This window comes from Podarcis tiliguerta (genome assembly GCF_965153285.1).
Source record: "Podarcis tiliguerta genome assembly, chromosome: 10".
Classification (NCBI taxonomy): Eukaryota; Metazoa; Chordata; class Lepidosauria; order Squamata; family Lacertidae; genus Podarcis; species Podarcis tiliguerta.
Genome location: NC_139543.1, coordinates 73,893,295 through 73,913,189, shown reverse-complemented (window position 1 = coordinate 73,913,189; position 19,895 = coordinate 73,893,295). Strand labels below are relative to the sequence as shown.

The 19,895-nt window shown below is 41.2% G+C and overlaps 2 protein-coding genes across 2 annotated transcripts; both read left to right on the top strand.

Annotated features, from left to right (window-relative positions):
• Positions 1-207: 207 nt before the first annotated feature.
• Positions 208-13,849, top strand: LOC310658859 (olfactory receptor 13H1-like; the record flags this gene model as incomplete). Its single annotated transcript, XM_083401230.1, has 2 exons — positions 208-371; positions 13,399-13,849. 2 exons carry the CDS (start codon positions 208-210, stop codon positions 13,847-13,849), a joined length of 615 nt encoding a protein of 204 aa, XP_083257356.1.
• Positions 13,850-15,710: 1,861 nt separating this feature from the next.
• Positions 15,711-16,958, top strand: LOC310659193 (olfactory receptor 13H1-like). Its single transcript, XM_083402408.1, has one exon. It carries the CDS (start codon positions 15,777-15,779, stop codon positions 16,707-16,709), a length of 933 nt encoding a protein of 310 aa, XP_083258534.1. The 5' UTR covers positions 15,711-15,776; the 3' UTR covers positions 16,710-16,958.
• The last annotated feature ends 2,937 nt before the right edge of the window (positions 16,959-19,895 follow it).

Sequence of the window (19,895 nt, the reverse complement as noted above, 5' to 3'; positions counted from 1 at the left end):
GGCATGACTAAGTACTCAAACGCCCCCAGGGGGGTGAACATGGTGGTTTTCCATTCGTCCCCCTCCCGTATTCTAATCAGATTGTACGCTCCCCTGAGATCCAGTTTAGTAAAAAAATTTCCCCGCCTCACCTGTGTTAAAATGTCCCCCCCCCCCGACAGTGCTCCAAACAGTACGTTGACCCAAAGGTGACTGACTGCTGATGCCATGACACTACTGGCCATCATGGCATATGCCATCATGGCATATGACCGCTTGGTGGCTATATGCCAACCCTTATACTACATGCAGATCATGAGCTGGAGAGTTTGCATAGCCCTGGTGGCTGTCTCTGTAACACTTTGCTTCCTCTGCACCGTAGTCACAGCTCTGTTGCAACCTAGAGACGTCTGTGTTTTTATATATATATAATATTTTTTTATTTTAACAATTAATAAACAAACAATAGAAACAATCAAGTACAAAACATAAAATACAAACAACACAGTCAAACAATATAAACCACAATGTATAAGAAAAAAAATAAAAGAAAAAATAAAGAGAAAAGTTAAAAACAATCATTGTGTCTTTGCATTATTTAACATTATCCTGTGTCTGCGACTTCCCCAGACCTTCCCACTCTGTATTCCAGATCTTATATTCTGACAGTAATTTTTTTCCCTCTGACATGTCTAAAATTCAACTTAATCATAATCTCTTAATGTAATTACATTTCCATTTATCTTAAGAACGTTTATCTTTCTTAATCATAATTTTTTTTGCTAATATTCATTTAAATTTAGTCTGATGTCCTCAAACTTTCTTTATCTTATAATGCTTCTGTAAATAGTCTTTAAACTTCCTCCAATCTTCCTTCACCGTCTCCTCTCCCAGGTCTCTGATTCTGCCAGTCATTTCTGCTAATTCCATATAGTCGATAACCTTCATCTGCCATTCTTCCAGTGTGGGTAGTTCTTGCGTCTTCCAATACTGTGCGATGAGTATTCTTGCTGCTGTTGTGGCATACATAAAAAAAGTCCTATCCTTCGCCTGAACCTGTTGGTTAACCATGCCCAGGAGAAAGGCTTCTGGGTTCTTTCGAAATGTGTATTTAAACACTTTTTTCAATTCATTGTAAATCATCTCCCAGAAGGGCTTAATCCTTGGGCACATCCACCAAAGGTGAAAGAAGGTGCCTTCAGATTCTTTACATTTCCAACATTTGTTATCGGGCATATGATAAATTTTTGCTAGCTTGACTGGTGTCATGTACCATCTGTAAATCATTTTCATTATATTCTCTCTTAAGGCATTACATGCCGTAAACTTTATTCCAGTGGTCCATAACCGTTCCCAGTCAGCAAACATTATATTATGACCAACATCTTGTGCCCACTTGATCATTGCTGATTTCACTTCCTCATCCTGTGTATTCCATTTCAGCAGCAAGTTATACATTCTTGACAATATTTTTGTTTTGGGTTCTAACAGTTCTGTTTCCAATTTTGATTTTTCCACCTGGAAGCCAATTTTCCTATCCATTTTAAATGCCTCCATTATTTGATGATAGTGGAGCCAATCTCGGACTTTGCTTTTTAATTTATCAAAACTCTGTAGTTTCAATTTGTCTCCGTCTTGTTCTAAAATTTCCCAATACTTTGGCCAGTTGGCCTCCATATTGAGTTTCTTTAAAGCTTTCGCTTCCATTGGAGACAACCACCTTGGAGTTTTGTTTTCCAAAAAATCCTTGTATCTAATCCACACATTAAACAATGCTTTCCTAACAATGTGAATTTTGAACATTTTATGCACTTTAACCTTGTCGTACCATAAGTATGCATGCCAACCAAACACATTGTTAAAACCTTCTAGATCCAGTACATCTGTATTTTCAAGAAGTAGCCATTCTTTTAGCCAGCAGAAAGCTGCTGCTTCATAATAAAGTTTTAAGTCCGGCAGGGCAAAGCCCCCTCTTTCCTTTGCATCTGTTAGTATTTTAAATTTTATTCTTGGCTTTTTGCCCTGCCAGACAAATCTAGATATGTCTTTCTGCCACTTCTTGAAACAGTCTGTTTTGTCAATAATCTGCAATGTCTGGAATAAAAATAACATTCTTGGCAATACATTCATCTTTATCACAGCAATACGTCCTAAAAGTGAGAGTTTCAAATTAGACCATATATCTAGATCCTTTTTTATCTCCGTCCAACATTTTTCATAGTTATCCTTAAATAAGTTCCCATTTTTAGCAGTCATAGTAATTCCCAAGTATTTTACTTTTTTCGCCACTGTCAAACCTGTCTCATTCTGAAACCTTTCATTTTTAATTTCTGTTAGATTTTTTGTCAAAACCTTAGTTTTTGTTTTATTTAATTTAAATTCAAATTCAAAATCCTTTATTAGGCATAAAACATCGCAAAGCAACATACAAACACCACACACAGACTGCACAAAATACGGGCTCAGCGAACACAGCCCATCCCAGTCCAAATCCCAACCCCAAAAAATAAATCAATGCACATTGACAGTACAATACAACACAACAGCACCTACCATTAAAAACCACTAAGACTCTTTATCATGGGCCACTCTTTCCTCATGGACAGCACCCAAAAATTTAGCCACTATCAAAGTGACTCGATCATCGCCGTCCGCCAGCAGGCCCTGAACAGTTGGCTGTACAAAAATCTGCCCATTCAATTCTAGGGCCTCAAATAATTGTCCTCTGGCATACCTGCCAAAATCACAGGAAAAAAATATATGCTCCAGAGTATCGGGTTCTTGCTTTCCGCATCTGCAGAGACGCTCTGATTCTGGGATAGCTAAGTATCTTCCTCTCACTACCACCGAGGGAAACATGTTAAATCTGGCCAACATAAACAGCCTGCACGATTCATGTTTCTTCAGATTTGTCATGTATCCCTTTTGGAAATCTCTACACAAAGGGAGATTTAAGTGGATAGGAGAGCAGATACTGTGCTTTGCAACCTCAAGCATGGTGAGAACAGTTTTTTCTGTAAGGGTCTTCCTGATAGTTTCCCATATATCTTTTGGATCAGAGATTTCAAAGTCAGTTAGAGTGAGCCCTATCGAATCCAGTTTTCTCCTACAAATCGATGATAGATTGTAGATTACGCTATCACTTAAAAGATCGTAAAGTAGAGAATTTGGGGATAGGGCTCTATAATGGAGGAAGATCCAATATTTCAAGGTCCTCAGCCATGCTCTTACTGATAAAGGCAATATTCCCAGCTCACAACATAATGTTTCATATTTTACAGAGTTTGCAAGTCCTAATAATGACCTCAGAAGGGATGCGTGAAATTTATCCAACCTTTTGAGGTCACCTGAAATCCACACTGGTGTGCCGTATAGAAGTTGGGCACAGAGTTTCATGTCAATCACTTGCAATACAGCTGGAATAAATCTGTTTCCTACTGGAGAAAAAAAGTAGGATTTAATATATTGGGCTGTCACTTTGGCCTTAGCTATTGCAGCACATATATGTGTATTCCAATTCATATTATTTTTGAATGTGATTCCCAGATAATTGAAGTGCTTAACTTCCTGTATTAGATGTCCATTAATTATACAGCCTTTTGGGTTCCCTCTCTTTCTGAACTGCATAATCTTTGTCTTTTCGTAATTAATTTTGAGATTATTGAGAGAGCAGTAGTTTGAGAAGCTCTTAAATAATTTTTTTAAACCCAAAACAGAGAGTGAAATAATTACAGCATCATCTGCATAAAGTAATAAAAAGAGTGGGCTATTGTTTAAATAAGGAGTATGAGTCGTTACGTTTTGAAGAAATAATGGTAGGTCAGATAAAAATAGATTAAATAGGGTAGGGGTCAAGATACAGCCTTGCCTAACTCCTCGATTATTCACAATGGGACCTGCAAGTCTACCGTCTTTTGATACTTTAACATATATTTGGTTATTAGAATGTAAACTTTGAATCAATGTAAGTAGATATGGGTCGATACCAAGATGTTCTAGTTTAGTCCATAGTTTGTTGCGGTCGACCGAATCAAAGGCGCTTTTTAAATCCACAAATGCCACAAAGAGTTTTTGTTTATTTCTCATGACATATTTATCCACAAGATGGCTTAACACTAGACAGTGGTCAAGAGTTGACGAGCCTGCCTTAAAACCAGCCTGCTCTTTACCAGGTAGACCTTTTGTCAGCATCCATTCTTCCAATTTAATAAGCAGAGATTTGGCATAGATTTTACTTATGCATGGTAACAAACTTATAGGCCTGTAATTCTCTTGGCAATTCCTATCACCTTTTTTAAAGATCGGTACCACTATTGAGTTGTTCCACGACTTAGGTACAAGGGCTGAGTGATAGATAGAATTAAAAAGCGGCACAAGTTTAGAGGCCCACCATTCTACATCTAATCTCAACAGGTCTATTGGAATGCCATCCATACCAGGTGATTTCCCTTGCTTAAACGAGAAAATTATCCTTTTCATCTCCTCAACAGTAATTTGAAATTGTGTAGTTTTTACCAGAGAAAATATAAAATTTTCCTTTTTACAGACTTGGTGATCATAAAAAACAGCAGTAAAATGTGAGATCCAAGCCTCATCGCTTATATTAGGGAAATCAGTGATATCTTTTATTGAGAGAAGTGACCAAAAAGTTTTGGTATCTTTAATTTCTAATGCAGTAACAATTTTAGACCATTTGGCTAGTGCAAACTCAGATTTTTTTTCCAGGAGCATGTTCTTAAAAGCATTTTTCATTTCAAAATAAGTCTGCCAGAGATCTTGAGAGTTGGTAATATAGGCCTCTTTTAGACAAGTTCTAAGTTTTTTCTTATAGTTAATACAATCTTTATCAAACCAGTTATACTTATTTGAAGGTTTGTTGCTGAACTGAGGGTCTAAAAAAGAAGAGAATAATTCCTGGATAGTCTTATAATAACAATCATTGTCCTCCAGCGGCATCAAATTTTGGTTAGCCACAGGTTCGAGAGTAACTGGGTTATTTTCAAATACTGCTAATAGATCCTCCCTATTTTTATCACTTATATAAATTCTTTTGGCATAAATAGTCTTATCAATACTAATAAGAGGACAGATATCATTATTTCTAGCATTCCTGTACATCTCTAAAACTATTGGGAAGTGGTCACTCTCTGAGCGAGGTACAACTGTAAAAGAGGCAACTTCATTTAACATTTCAACTGAAACTAGAGAATAGTCGATTACACTCCTACCCCTTTTGGAGCTAAAGGTAAAATTTCCTGGAATATCCGGCCACATTGAGCCATTCAAAAATGAGAGATTAAATTCTAAAACCAATTGTAAAAGTTTTCCTCCCGCTTTATTAATAATGATGTCCTTTGAATTCCTCCCTATTCTCAATGGAAGTGGGGCATCTTCAGCTAGATTTGAGACATAACGTTTATAGAGAGCTGTATTATCTGATCCAATTCGAGCATTGGTGTCTCCCATTACAATCAGGGGGATATTTGGAGATTTACTACGTATTAAATACAGCTCTTCAGAGACTATATTCCAACCATCATCTGGTCTAATTTCCAACTCTATGGGAGGAAAATATATATTTAAAAGAAGAATTTCCCTGTAAGCAATGGAAAATGATAACAATTGTGCATACTGTCCAATATTTCTGGTATAGTTAATTTTAAGGTTAGCAGACTGTTTAATACCGCAGATCAAACCGGCTTTAGGTCGGCCTTTTGTTGACATTTTAGTAGCGGGTAAATTATAAGTAATAAAATTAGGAATATTTAAAAGTTTAAGAGACCAGGTTTCCTGCAGAAGTATTATATCATAAGACTCAAGAAAATTTATAAAATCAGAATCAGCTAATTTACATGTGAGTCCAGCTACATTCCAGGACATAATAGATAGAGTTTGGAGAGATCTTTGATTTAAGGGTGCTAGTGAGGTATGCGTGGTGCATTCCGGATGTCACCCCAAGTTCCTCTGGTTCTTGCTATTAGCCCTTTCAGCGGGTTCAGCTAGTTCAGATGCTAATTCAATGATGTTTAAAGATGTATTCAGTATGCTCACATTTGAGGAAGGTGGAATGCTAGGGTTGCAACCTGGCGCACCCATGCTGGGCACTTTATTTGGAGAGCCCAATTCAGTCTCATTAAGTTCTCTCATTTTATCCCATGCTAATGTAGTGACCAGGTTTGCCTCTGGGATGGATTGCATGTGGGCTGGTTTATAGGAGGGGCGTTTCGGCTCCAAGATCTGAGAGGATGGATTCATCTCCACAGCAACCAGTTGGCCTGGGGTAACGGAGGGTTTCCTGACCCACAAATCCAGCTCGTGACGATAGAGGTATGAAGCCTGATCTGGGGCAAAATCAGATATGTTTTGGTTGTGTGGTCCTGGTTGGTCCTTCGTCAGATTTGTCAGACAAGAACGGAGGTTATTCAGTCTATAAAGTATTTTGTTCTGAGTTTCTTGGGGGAGAGCGCAGTAGGAGTAAACTAAGTTATTTTCAAAACTTTCGAACCCGTTACCTTGGCTCACCTCATATAAAGTCCCGGGAGAGTCTGGTCTTTGAAGATCATTAGTAAGTAACTCTGGGTGGTGATTAGGCGAGTCCTCGGTGGCTTTTATATCAATTAAAGTGTGGTATTCGGCCTTTTGATGAAGTGCTGCAGTCGAAGTTGCAGAGCTGGGGAATAGTGGGATAGGAGAGGCCTCATTTTTAAAGTATCTTGATATTTTTACACCACTTGTCTTTAGGCGTTCTCTGTGTTTATATACCAGTTTTGCCAATCTCCGATCATGGAATGTAGCCACCGCCCTGGCATGCAGGCCATCAAAATATAGATATTCCACATGGTCCAACTCCGTGGGATTACTCAGAGTACCTGGCATATATGCCTTAAGGAAGTTCAGTAAATGGACTTTGCGATCCTCTTGAGATAAGAATCCTGGAGGCTTAGGATAGCTTGAAAAAACAAGCTTGTTTTGAAGCAACACCAGCTTCCAGTTCTTATTTGTTGGAATGCTCTCCTTATAGGATTTGGAGTTGTCTATGGTTAAAACATAGGACCATGGATCTTGGAGTAATAAATCTTGCTTAGAGCTTGATGGTGGGGCAAGCGCTGAAGATTCTAGACAATCCAGAGCTTTATCAGCACAGACGTTTGGGTGCAAATCCTGTTTGACTAACTTCTTGGCTAAAGGCTTCGCCATATTCCCTCTAGTCCCAGAGGCTGATGTGCTCTCTAGTAGGTTAAAAAGCTTTTTAAAAACCATTTTTTTATAATACACTGGCTTAAAATTTTTTATGTTTTTACTTTTTTTAACATTTTTTACAACTGTGGATCTCCTTTTACAAGCATTAGCTCTGCAGGCTTTCTTACCCTTCCTTAATGGGCCACTCGTACAGAGGGTGGATGCGAGGCCATGTTTACTCTCTGATTCTGCAGGCATTCCGATGGGTTTTCTCCAGAGAGATTTACATAAGTCAGCCATGATGGTGAAAATTTTTGTGCAAATGTCCATGTAGGACTTTATGGATTCGATGTCCTCAGTAAGGAGCACTAGCCATTTGATGATAGATAAACCCTCTTCATTTGTCTCGTGGGAATGAGAATAAGAGTCTTTCGAGGGTTTAATATTTCCCGAGGCCAATTCCGAAATTTGTTTTAACATTAGTTCCTCCATTTTTTGATCTAACGATGGTTCGGGGGGAACTTGGGATTTGGCTTTCAGTTTCGGGGATACTTCATCAGCTGTATCGATGTACTTCAGGCTTTTATCGCTGCTTTTAGTGCACTCCTTTCTTTGCATAACCTGTCCTTCACTATGGCTGTAAGAAAGATTGGTAGGAGAGAGTAGAGTTTCTCTTCCCTTCTTGTTCTTGTTCTCATTCATTTCAGTCGTTTCCTCATTTATTCCACATTTTGCTCTGTTCCTGTAGAAGCAAGTGATTTTTGTTTGTGCTTTCTTTAGAGTGGCTCTTTTAAAGGTGGGTCTTACAGCCTTCAGAGAAAAGCCTGAGGTTTTGCGGCCACTCCTGGTCGTCACCATTGTTTCATTAAAGTTGTGGATTCTTTCTTTCTTGTTGTAATAAACACGCTACAATGCATTAACTTAAAACTTTGAGTTAAAAACTTAATAAGCTAAACTAGGATCATTAGCTCCGTCGCAGGGCTCTCCGCAAGGCAGTTTTGAGTAATAAGGAGGGGTTCCAAGGCCTCTCCAGGCCCTTATCAGGTAAGCGGTTTTTCTTTCCTCCCAAGAATTTCTCTCTAGTCACGTTCTTTTCCTTTGGGGAGTTATACTCACTCAGCTGCAGTAAAAGTTCACAGCGGGTTTCCTTCAGCTATTAATCTCCCTTATCACTTAAAACAATAATAAAAGACTAATAAAATAGCACAAATAACACAGTACTAACGCGGAGCTCAAGCTCGGCAGCCATCTTTCTTTATTTAATTTAAAACCTGCCAATTGGCCAAATTATTGAATCAGTTCTCAAACTTTTTTCACACTAGATTCTGGCTCCTGTAATGTCAAAACCAGATCATCTGCAAAAGCTCCTAATTTATATTGTTTGGCTCCGACCTGAATCCCTTTGACCAATTGGTCCTTTCTAATCATGTTCAGCAGCACCTCCAGGACCGATATAAAAAGCAAAGGGGAAATAGAGCAACCTTGTCGTGTTCCTTTTTCTATTCTGAACTCCTCTGTCAAAACATTATTAACAATTAGTTTGGTTTTTTGTTCAGAATAGATTGCTCCTATACCATTTTCAAATTCTTGGCCTACCCCCATGCCATGAAGATTCTTCTTCATAAAGCTCCAAGAGATGTTGTCAAAGGCTTTCTCCGCGTCAACAAATATCAAAGCCGCTTTTGTATTTATATTTTCCTGTAAAAGTTCCAAAATGTCGATTATATTTCTTACGTTATCTGATAGGTGCCTTCCTGGGAGAAAGCCTGCTTGATCTTTATGAATCTCCTCTATTAGGACTTTTTTTAATCTTCTAGCCAAGATGTCTGCAAATATTTTGTAATCCACGTTAAGCAATGATATAGGCCGATAGTTTCTGAGTTGATGTTTTTCAGAGTCTGTCTTTGGTATAAGAGTCACAAAAGCTTCTTTCCACGTTTCTGGAGCCTTTTTCCCCTGAAGAATTTCATTACATACCTCCTTTAAGGGTTGAATTAACCAGTCTTTCAATGATTTGTAGTATCTTGCGGTCAGTCCATCAGGTCCTGGAGATTTGCCTAGTTGCATGTTTTGAATGGCGCTCTCAACCTCATGTTCTGTTATCATACTATTCAGTTTGAGTTTATTTTCTTGTGATATTTTTGGTAGCCCATTCACTTTCAGAAATTCTTCTATCTCTATATCTTTCTGTGGTTGTTGAGAATAAAGCTGTTTAAAGTTGTCAGGGGTTCAGGAGCAGAGGCACAGGGAAGGGAGGAAATGGAGAGCGAGGGGGAGGAGTCCGAAGGAAATGTCAGCGATGACAGCGGTCCGAGGTCTCTGAGTCTTTCCAGTGAATCGGATGATTCACAGAAAGGGGCTCCCATGGTCAGGGCAAGGGGGGTGCCCAGGGGGACACTCCAGGAAGAAGGGGCCAGAGGGGACTCAGAGAGCAGCAGTTGGAAATCCGGACCAGCGTCCACACCAGAGTGCAGTAGGGGGGAGGAGTCCCAGGCATCGGGATCAGGCGGCGCGCTGCCAGCGGGAGAACATGAGGGAGGATTGACCACGCCTCCGTCGGGGAGCGAGGAAACGGTCAAGAGGAAGGTTGAAGGCTGCGCGCGCGCGCCAAGTTCAAATGTACAGGAGGGCGGCACAGTTGGCAGCCCGGATAGGGAGCCAGGTCCTAAAGCCCGCCGAAGAGAGAGGGAGGAGTCAGGGGGGTCAACGTCTGCGTCGGAAGAGTCCAGGAAGGAAGGAACCCCGGGGGGTAGCAGGACCCAGAGGAGAAAGGAGAGACGGAAGAGGTGGAGTAAGGCTAGAGTCTTAAACTGGTGTACAGGGGGCGGAGATTCAGATGGAGCTTCGCCGGTCTAAACCCTAGACGTAGAGCTGGGGCGCTGCGGCTTGGAAATGGAAACTGTACTTCAATAAAGACTTTTGTACATTACTACCGGCTAGCGTTGGTCCTCTGTGAGCTGGGACCAGGAGCCAGCTCTGACAAAAGTATTTTTGAAAAGCACTTCTAATCTCAGTGGGATACTGTAAAGTTTTTCCTTCCACTTCCAAATTTGTGATAGTGTTCATTTTCTGTCTCTTCTTCATTTGCCATGCCAATAGCTTTCCACATTTATTTGCCGATTCAAATGTTCTTTGTCTCATTTGTCTAATTTTCCATTCAATCTCTTGGTTTATCATTTGCATATACTGTACTTGATATAGCTTTATTTCTCTTAATATTTCTTGTGACTTTGGTTTTGATCTCAATCTCTTTTCACCTTCCTTGATCTTTTCTAAAACTTTTTCCCTTTTTTCCTGTTGTGATCTTTTCCTAAGTGCATTCTGTTGTATCAAAAATCCTCTCATAACGGCTTTACTTGCGTCCCAGATGGTTCTTTTCTCAACCGTGGTATTCAAATTTATCTCGAAATAGTCTTTCAAAGTCTTCTGGGCTTTCTTAACAAATTCTTCATCTCTAAATAGAGAGTCATTCATCCTCCATCTAAAGGAACCAATTGGTTGTAGGTTCATTAACATCTTTACAGCATTATGGTCGGAGCAAGTCTTTGGGCAGATTTCCACTTTTTTTATCTTTGGTGCCAGTTCTCTAGTGGTCCATATTTGGTCAATTCTAGTCCAGGTCTTTTTGGCTTCAGAGAAGAAGGTTCCCTCTCTTTCTAAGGGATGCTTCGTTCTCCAGATGTCAATCAGGTCTAGATTGTCAGTCAGTTCAAAGAAAGTTTTCGGTAGTCTTCCATCATTGGAGACTACCTGTCTTTGTGCCTTGTCCATATTCGTTGAAACTACTCCATTCATATCTCCCATTAAAATCACATTGTACTCCATATAGTCCAACAGTGTCTCATGCAACCTTTTAAAAAATTCTGATTTTCCTTCATTAGGCGCATATACGCCCACTATCAAATACTTCTGCCCATGATATTGAATTTCAATGGCCAGATACCTTCCTTGCTCATCCTTAAAAACGAATTTTGGTGACAGGTCTTCTTTAGCATAAATTACCACTCCTCTCTTTTTAACTTTGTCCGATGAGATAAATTCTTGTCCCAACTTTTTGTTGATTAAAATTTTTCTATGTAACCTGGTCACATGTGTTTCTTGCAAGCAAATCAGGTCCAATTGCTCTTTTTTTAATATATGAAAAATAGATTTCCTCCTCTGGCCCGAGTTCAGTCCGTTGCAATTCCAGCTCAAACAGACATGTTGTATTGTTACTATTCTGTTCCTCCAGCTGCTTCCGATAGTTTCTCCTCTTCCGGTCTCGGTGGTGTCTTCTCCTCTAGGTTCAGGTTCAATATTGCCTCTGCTGTCTTTCTTCTTCTTTCCTCTAGCAGATCTACCATGCCTTTCTGTAGGTCTTCCCCGTAGGCCTCCAAAAAACTGTTTCTGTCTTCCACTGATTTTATTTTAATCTTCCTTCCTTTGAAGTTGAAAGAAAGTCCCTCTGGAAACTCCCACCTAAAGATGATGCTGTTCCTCCTCAATTGAACAACCAAATCTTTGTATCTGGCTCTGAGGTCCAGAAGGTGTTTGGGAATGTCCTTAAAAATTTCTGCTCTAGACTGGGAGATTTCCAACGGTTTTTGAAAGTGTAGTCCCAGGATCTTGTCCCTTTCTTCTTTGGATCTTAGTGTAATCAAACAGTCTCTAATTTTCATCCTTTTATTTGTTTTTCCCAGTCGAAAGGCACTTAGTATTTTGAATTCTTCTTTTTCCGAGTCCAGTCCCCAAGATTTCTCAAATTCTTGTGTCAGGAGGTCCCGTAGGCTCTCTTTCTCAATTTCTGGCACGCCTCTGATCCTCAGATTTGTCTGCTTGTCCTTCAGTTCAAGCATGGAGAACCTTGCTCTGTAGTCCTCAAGCTGTCTGTTCATAGGTGGTAATTTCTCCTCTGTGGCAGCAACCGCCTCTCTGGCATCTTCAGCAATCTTTCTTGTTTTTGCAGAGTCGTCCAATAATTTTTTAATTGAGTCTGTATTCTGCCTTATGCTAATAGTATTTTGATCTATTTTAGAAGATGCTTCTGCAATCCCCTTGTTCGTTTCTGCCACTTGTTTTTTAGTTTCTGCCACCTCTCTTTTTGTTTCTGCAACCTCTTCTGTAAGTTTGTCTATAGCTCCTTGCAGTTTTGCAAAGCCTGCACTAATCAGTTCATCTGTGTTAGACATTCCTTTTCCTTTCTGTTGTGAAGTGGCACCTCCTGTTGGGTCTAAAGATCCTCTTCTTCCTGGCAAGAAAGATTTGCCTGACCTTGTAGTTTTTTCCTGATAAAATTCTCCTTTTCCTTTTCCTTCTTTTTCTGCCATAAGATATACTTTCCCACGGTCAGGCTGCAGCTGCACTTGTTATCAGTCAGTTGAGGAGTTACAATAGAGAGTTACAGTGGAAAGTTACCAGGGAGCTTTGTAACAATGTCCATGCCCACCAGGGGGACCCAAGAATCCCAAAGTCAGAAGAAATAAAATGTCTTTTAACTTCCTTTTGGGGCAATATTGTATAAAAATTTAAAGTTCAAATTCTTATTGTAGCAATTTCAACTCCGTTACAAATGTTCCCTATTAAAAGCCGTCCACAGTCCCTTTTCTGAGGCTTACGCTTTCAATTTTGACAGCTCAGGACCTGGGAGCCTGAGCGGTGATTCTACTGCAGCAGCCTCTTTCCATCCGAAAGTTAGGGTCTTTTCCAATTTCCCCCCCTCTTTCTATCCTGGGGGGGGGGATCTGGTCCTTCCCAAGACTTCAGGTTAATTATTACAGTCTCTTCTTTTAAGATATTAGTAACACAGTTTTTACTTTTTGCTATTTACAGAGCGGAAGGTTGACTTCCTGTTTAAACCTTTCCGCTTCAAATCAAATCTTTCCAAGTGAAATTTAAAGTCCCGATTTTCTTCCAATTCCATTTCTCCGAATTTAGATCCTTTAAATTAACTTCAGTTTACTCACGATTGTTCTGTTTTGTAATCCGAATTGTAGCAAGAAGAGGTTGAGCGCTCTCCGGTCCCGGCAATGCGACGTCGCTCTAAGAAGGTAGCGATAGCCTCGCAGCACCGCGCTGGCCCCCCCTCCGATCTCCGGGGCTGTTTTTTCGTCCCGGAGACGTTCTGAAGCCGCGCTCTTGGTGCCCGCCGAGTCCCACGGCCTTAGGCTTCCTCCGTCTATGGTAAAACCCCGTCCTTCTGAGAGCTCTTCCTCCGAGAGTCAGAGGAAGGCAGCGATGACCGATGGCGCTCAAACCCGGAAGTCTGCAACCTAGAGACTTCTTTGGCCGACACATCATCAACCACTTTGCATGTGAGTTACAGTCATTCCTCAAATTGGCTTGCTCAGATACACATATCAGTGAGTTATTTATGCATATTTCCAGCCTTTTTCTCCTAATACCACCCTTTGGTTTCATAGTTTTGACATATGGGCGCATAGGCCTGGCTGTACTGCACATTCGTTCAGCACAGGGTCGCAAGAAAGCCTTTTCCACCTGCAGCTCTCACCTTGTTGTCGTCAGTGTCTTCTATGGCATAATCATGATCATGTACTTGAAGCCACAAGGGAAATCAGTTTCTGAAAAGGACAAGCTCATATCTCTAATGTATGGAGTTTTGACACCTATGCTCAACCCTTTGATCTACAGCCTAAGAAACAGGGATGTGAAGGGTGCCTTTTGGAAACTGGTTGGAAGGAAAATATCAGAATAAGTATCAAATGGATTGCATTTGATAGTGGGCAATTTCTGATAACAAGAGGAAGTCATGGTAAAGAAGAAGAGGAGGAGGAGGAGGGGGAATAGTTTGGACTTGATATCCTGCCTTTCACTCCCTTTAAGGAGTCTCAAACTGGCTAACATTCTTCTTTCCCTTCCTTCCCCACAACAAACCCTCTGTGAGGTGAGTGAGGCTGAGGGAGCCAGCGTTTGTCCTCTGACAGCTTCTGGATCATGTGGCCAGCATGACTAAGCCGCTTCTGGTGAACCAGAGCAGTGCACGGAAACATCGTTTAACTTCCCACTGGAGCGGTACCTATTTATCTACTTGAACTTGGACATGCTTTCGAACTGCTAGGTGGGCAGGAGCAGGGACCGAACAATGGGAGCTCACCCAGTCACGGGGATTCGAACTGCTGACCTTCTGATTGGCAAGCCCTAGGCTCTGTAGTTTAGACCACAGCGCCACCCGCGTCCCTCTGTGAGGGGAATACATTCCATCAAATGAAAGATTGGAAGAAAGAATAATGAGGCAGAAGAAAAGTAAATTTATGTTGCTAATATGTTGGTGGTGCTTACCATATAATTTCCCTCCTCCCTACACTGTTCACAATATAGTCTTATTTAGATTATGAAATAATAAAGTCCAAAATGTTAATGTGAAGTATGTTCCCCCTGGGTTCAATTACATACCATTACTTGTGGGATTCACCTCTGGGCTTACCTTACTTACTCCAGAAGGACCTATAATACAAAGGGAAAGAAAATGAGAGCAAAATGCTTACCTTCTTTATCTCAAGGACTAAGCAGGACTCTTCCGTTTACATGGAAGTGAACTAGATTTCAATTCATTTCACTGACCTTAAAAACAAACATCACTCTCTTAACACCAACTTTCCTGCTACAACTTCTTTGTGTTCTGGGTCTGTGATGTATTGTGGAGAGCATATTGTTATAAACCTCTCAGATCAACCTTAGGAGAAGCACCAGCAGGTAAGCATTTTAGTGAAAAGGGGATGACCATGCTTTGACTTTTCAGTAGTATTCATACTGTTTCCAACACTTGGCCTGATGAAGAATCAGAGGCATAGCTATTCAGGGCTTTGGGAGTAAGTGAGCTTATTATCTGCATGTAAATGCTACATCTGTAGTTCAGATTCAGCAGCTCTATAGCAGGGACAGGGAACACTTGGCCCTCCAGATGCCGCTAAACTACAATTCCCATCAGCCCCAGCAAGTCAAGCTGGTTTGTGCGAATACCTACAATTGAGATGGCAATCCTATCTCAGTTCTTCTTTCTTTATTTTCTTGATTACCTGACTAAAGAGAACTGAAAGGTTGGGAGAAATTTGTGTTAAAATTTTATTTTGGGAAATGAGCCACTTATACATAAGGCTATAAGTTTACAACTTCTGACTAACAGTGGAGGCAAAGCATTTCCACAGTGGGTGGTTTTTTTGTCCTTTAAACACATGCTCAGATATTTGTCAATGAGTTTATGACTTCCACAATAATAATTCTTTTTTTTTTGGACAGGGTATCTACTGAAGAAGGAATGGCTATCTGGGTGTTCCAGATAACCTTTTTGATTTCTTAGATGTGCATTGATGTGGGTTTTGAATTTCAGAAATTTTTTATTTAGTAGTAGTCGTAGCAGTCATTGTTATCATCTTGCCTTCTACGAAAGTTTCTCAGAGCAATATACCATAAAAACATCATAAAAAAATTGAAAAACAACACGCAGCAGATCTTCAAAACTCAAAGCAAAGGAAAGCAAAATAGGCACCCATGGTCCACAGATTTGTCTTGGCTAGGTCTTCTGTCTTGGATAGAGCAGTTTTTTAGGGATGACCAAAACTGCATACCTCCCGCTGTGACATATTTCTAAACACTTCATTCTTTTCACCCTGCAGGAAAATGTTATGGCTGCTGAAAATGAGACTGTGGTGACTGAGTTCATCTTGATTGGATTTTCCGAATACCCCCGAGTTCAGGCTGTATTCTTTTGGTTCCTCTTGATTGCCTACCTCATTAGTGTGCTTGGCAATGGACTTATTATCCTGCTGAGTATAAAGGATCCTGACCTTCATACTCCCATGTATTTCTTTCTTTGTGTCCTCTCATCACTTGACCTTATCCTTACTAACAATGCACTTCCAAATATCTTGGTCAACTGCTTCATTTACATGCCCACAATTTCCTTCTCTGGATGCCTGCTGCAGATGTACATTGGTTTGTTAGTTGTCTCAACAGAATGCATCATCCTGGCCATCATGGCATATGACCGCTTGGTGGCTATATGCCAACCCTTATACTACATGCAGATCATGAGCTGGAGAGTTTGCATAGCCCTGGTGGCTGTCCCTGTAACACTTTGCTTCCTCTACACCATAGCCACAGCTCTGTTGCAACCTAGAGACTTCTGTGGCCGACACATCATCAACCACTTTGCATGTGAGTTACAGTCATTCCTCAAATTGGCTTGCTCAGATACACATATCAGTGAGTTATTTATGCATATTTCCAGCCTTTTTCTCCTAATACCACCCTTTGGTTTCATAGTTTTGACATATGGGCGCATAGGCCTGGCCGTACTGCGCATCCGTTCAGCACAGGGTCGCAAGAAAGCCTTTTCCACCTGCAGCTCTCACCTTGTTGTCGTCAGTGTCTTCTATGGCACAATCATGATCATGTACTTGAACCCACAAGGGAAATCGGTTTCTGAAAAGGACAAGCTCATATCTGTAGCATATGGAGTTTTGACACCTATGCTCAACCCTTTGATCTACAGCCTGAGAAACAAGGATGTGAAGGGTGCCTTTTGGAAACTGGTTGGAAGGAAAATATCAGAATAAGTATCAAAACAGGATGATAAGGCCATAGCTTTCAATTACTTTTATTAGCATAGGTCTGATCTGAAGATACTCGAGGGAAAACGATGTCCTTCACCCATATTTTTTTGTTAATGACATTTAACCAGCCCCTGTTCCATAATAGCTCTCAGTTCTGTTAACCAGTTTCCCTCCCAGAGATCGATGTCCCCTAGAAGTGTCCCCCCCCCCATCTACATCCAGAATTGAAGGAAACTGCAGCAAGAGGTGACAGCTCTGGACCTGACTTAATTTGAAACCTTTTCCAAAACATATAAATGTTTGGAGTGACAGAGTTTCATTAAAAAACTATGTTCTCGCCTTCCTTTTTTTTATTTCAGCAAGTGAACCATTTTGTTTTATTTTTGTTGACAGCAAATTTTGCAAACCATTTTTTTATATTCTGAGCATGGCTGTGTTGTAATAGCATTATATGTTAGGAAACATCAAACCACCTGATATTTGTTGACAGAATGTTTTTGATGTAATTCTGAGATTCCTGCATGCCCATAAAAAACTTAGTTATTACTATTTTTCATTCATTTGTCACTCATTGTCAGGGGAGTGCCATTGGGACAGGGGAGGGAGGCAGGGGGCTACAGAGAGCCTCCAATGCTTCTGAGGAGCAGCTCCTTGTCCAACGGTGGGGAAAGCCACAGCTCCAGTGCAGCAGAGGGGGACGGGGCAAGCCGAGCGAGGGGAGGGCTTGAAGATGCTACTGAGAGCCCAAGCGCCTCACCTAGCCTGGCCAGCCAGGAAACAGGCACGCCCTTTTGTCGCCCAGTTTGAGCAGAGGGGTGAAGTGTAAGGAGGGGAGGCAGAGATTTGGGGTGTCTAAGTATTTATGCTGGGTGAGACACCAGAAGGGGCCACTCCCGGAATCTGCAATAGACTAAGACGGACATGAACTTTAGCGTTCTGCACTGTAAATAGTTGCACAAATAAAAACTTGCAAAAGACAGGTCGGAGTCCTGCCTGGTTACTCGTGAGCAACCACATCAGCACCTGACACTCATGTTTAAGATAATAGTATTAGAAACAGAATATATATATTTTTTATAAAAGAGCTTCTTCCTGCCCCTGAGAAATTTAAACTTTCCCAGTTTGATAGATCTATTTTTATTTCTCTAATTGATTTGGAATGATTGACTTGACTTAGATCTTCCAAATCTCCAGATTCTCAGATATCCAGCTGAGGTCTCCTCTAATCTACGCTTTCTGCTTCCCATGTGTCTTTGTGTTGGGATACTGCCAGGGAGACAAAGTCCATCATGACTCCACGTCGTCTCCGGACGTCCATTGATCTCCCGTAGACACGCAGTTTCAGCAAGTAGTGACATGAGCTCCAGAAATAGCTTGCCACATTCCAGAACCGATGCACGCTCTATCAGCAGATAATGCACAGCGAAAGATGCACTCAGGAGAGCATTATTTACAAGTTTATTTCTGTGTTGATCAGAACAAAGAAAAACATGACTGCCTGCTTCAGTGTTCTGGCACCGAGAGAGAGAAACGAAAGCAAAGACACAACAGAAACATCCTGTGAAACAGGAAATACGCAGGCTGTGACACAAACATCCTGCTCCCTTTTAAGGTGGAACGGACATCCTAACATCCTCCCCTTTTCCATGTAACCTGTAGTACCTGTGGTTCAACCCAATTGCAACCTCTGTACATAAACCTTAAGTTGTTCTCTGTTAACAACCTTAGACAACAGATCAGCAGGAATTTCATTTCCTGCCATGTAGGACACCCAAATGAGTCCTTTCTGAATACACTCTCTTGCACGATGTAGCTTAATCTGCAAGTACTTGGTTCTTTGCCTGCAACTCTCTGAGTTTGCAAAGCCAAACAGGATCTATTGTCTTGATACACTTGTATAGGACATTTCACAGAAACTCTGATGTCCTTAAACAGTTGCATCAACCATTCACAATCTATGAGTGAAAATGACAGAGCATTGAGTTCTGCTTCACAGGAACTTAGGCTCACTGTCGTCTGCTTCTTGCACAGCCAGTCAAACAGACAGTGGTTGTACATGTAGCATATTCCAGAAGTGCTTGTACCATCCGTGGTGTCACTTCCAAAACTAGCATCTGCAAAGATTTCAAGACCTCCAGTCTTCTGACTGGTGAACCTCAGCCTGTAGTGCATAGTCCCTTTCAAATAGCGGGCTATGCGCTTCAGAGCACTTAGTATAAACCTATTGGATATAGGTAACCCAGATCAGAGGGAAGGTGTCCCACAATGAAGTCATCTAACCTGCTTTTTTTTGGAATTGGGCAGATTACTCAAGCTCTGTGATGAAGCAATCCTTTTCCTCCTTTTGATCATATTAGGGAACAAATGCTGTTCTTATATAGGGCAGCGGAGGGGCCAAGATGGCGACGAAATAAGAAGCGCTTGCCGGAGCTCCCCTTTTCAGTTCATGCTGTAAGTTACTCTGCTCCTATTTTTCTCGAGAAGTTGGCACGATAATGGTTTGATGTTAACGCCAGGAACTCACCCTGTGGAAGCTTGCAATCTCAGCGCCATAAATCTCCTTAATGAGCTTCACTAACAACCTGATTAGCTGTAACTTGGGCAGCCACCGGCCGCGCTTCCCTGGCCTTCCACCAGCTTTTGCTTGGCCTTTGAAGGACTCTTAGATAACCGAGCCGCTCTAGGGGTCCAGCATGACGAACCTAAAACGTGGCCGTACCTCTTCTGTGGAAGACCTTTCTTTTAATGCCTTAGAACCTATGTCTAAGATCTCGAAACCTACTGGGCTGGATTTACCACCTAAGACCTTAGAGCCTTCTATTTCATCGTTGGAGGAGTTTTTCTGCAATCTTGTGCCTCCTTCGCCTGTTACCTTCAAGCAGTTAGATTGCCTACATGATCCTGCAATGACTTCAAACAACCTTTTAAACACTTCCAAGCAGGTAGATTGTCCGCATGACCTCGCAACGACTTCAAATACTCCCTTGCCAGGAGACAAACTGCTGTTGGATATAACCTCCAGCCCAGTCGGCCTCTCTCCTCACTCCAACTCTCACTGTAAATCTTTATGCGATATAGTACACTCAGTGGAGCTGAGGACTTTGCAGAAATATTGCCTGCACTTGGCTGACGAAATAAAGGTGCTATCAGCCTCCGTCAATATGTTAGAGGGAAAACTAAATGCTCTCA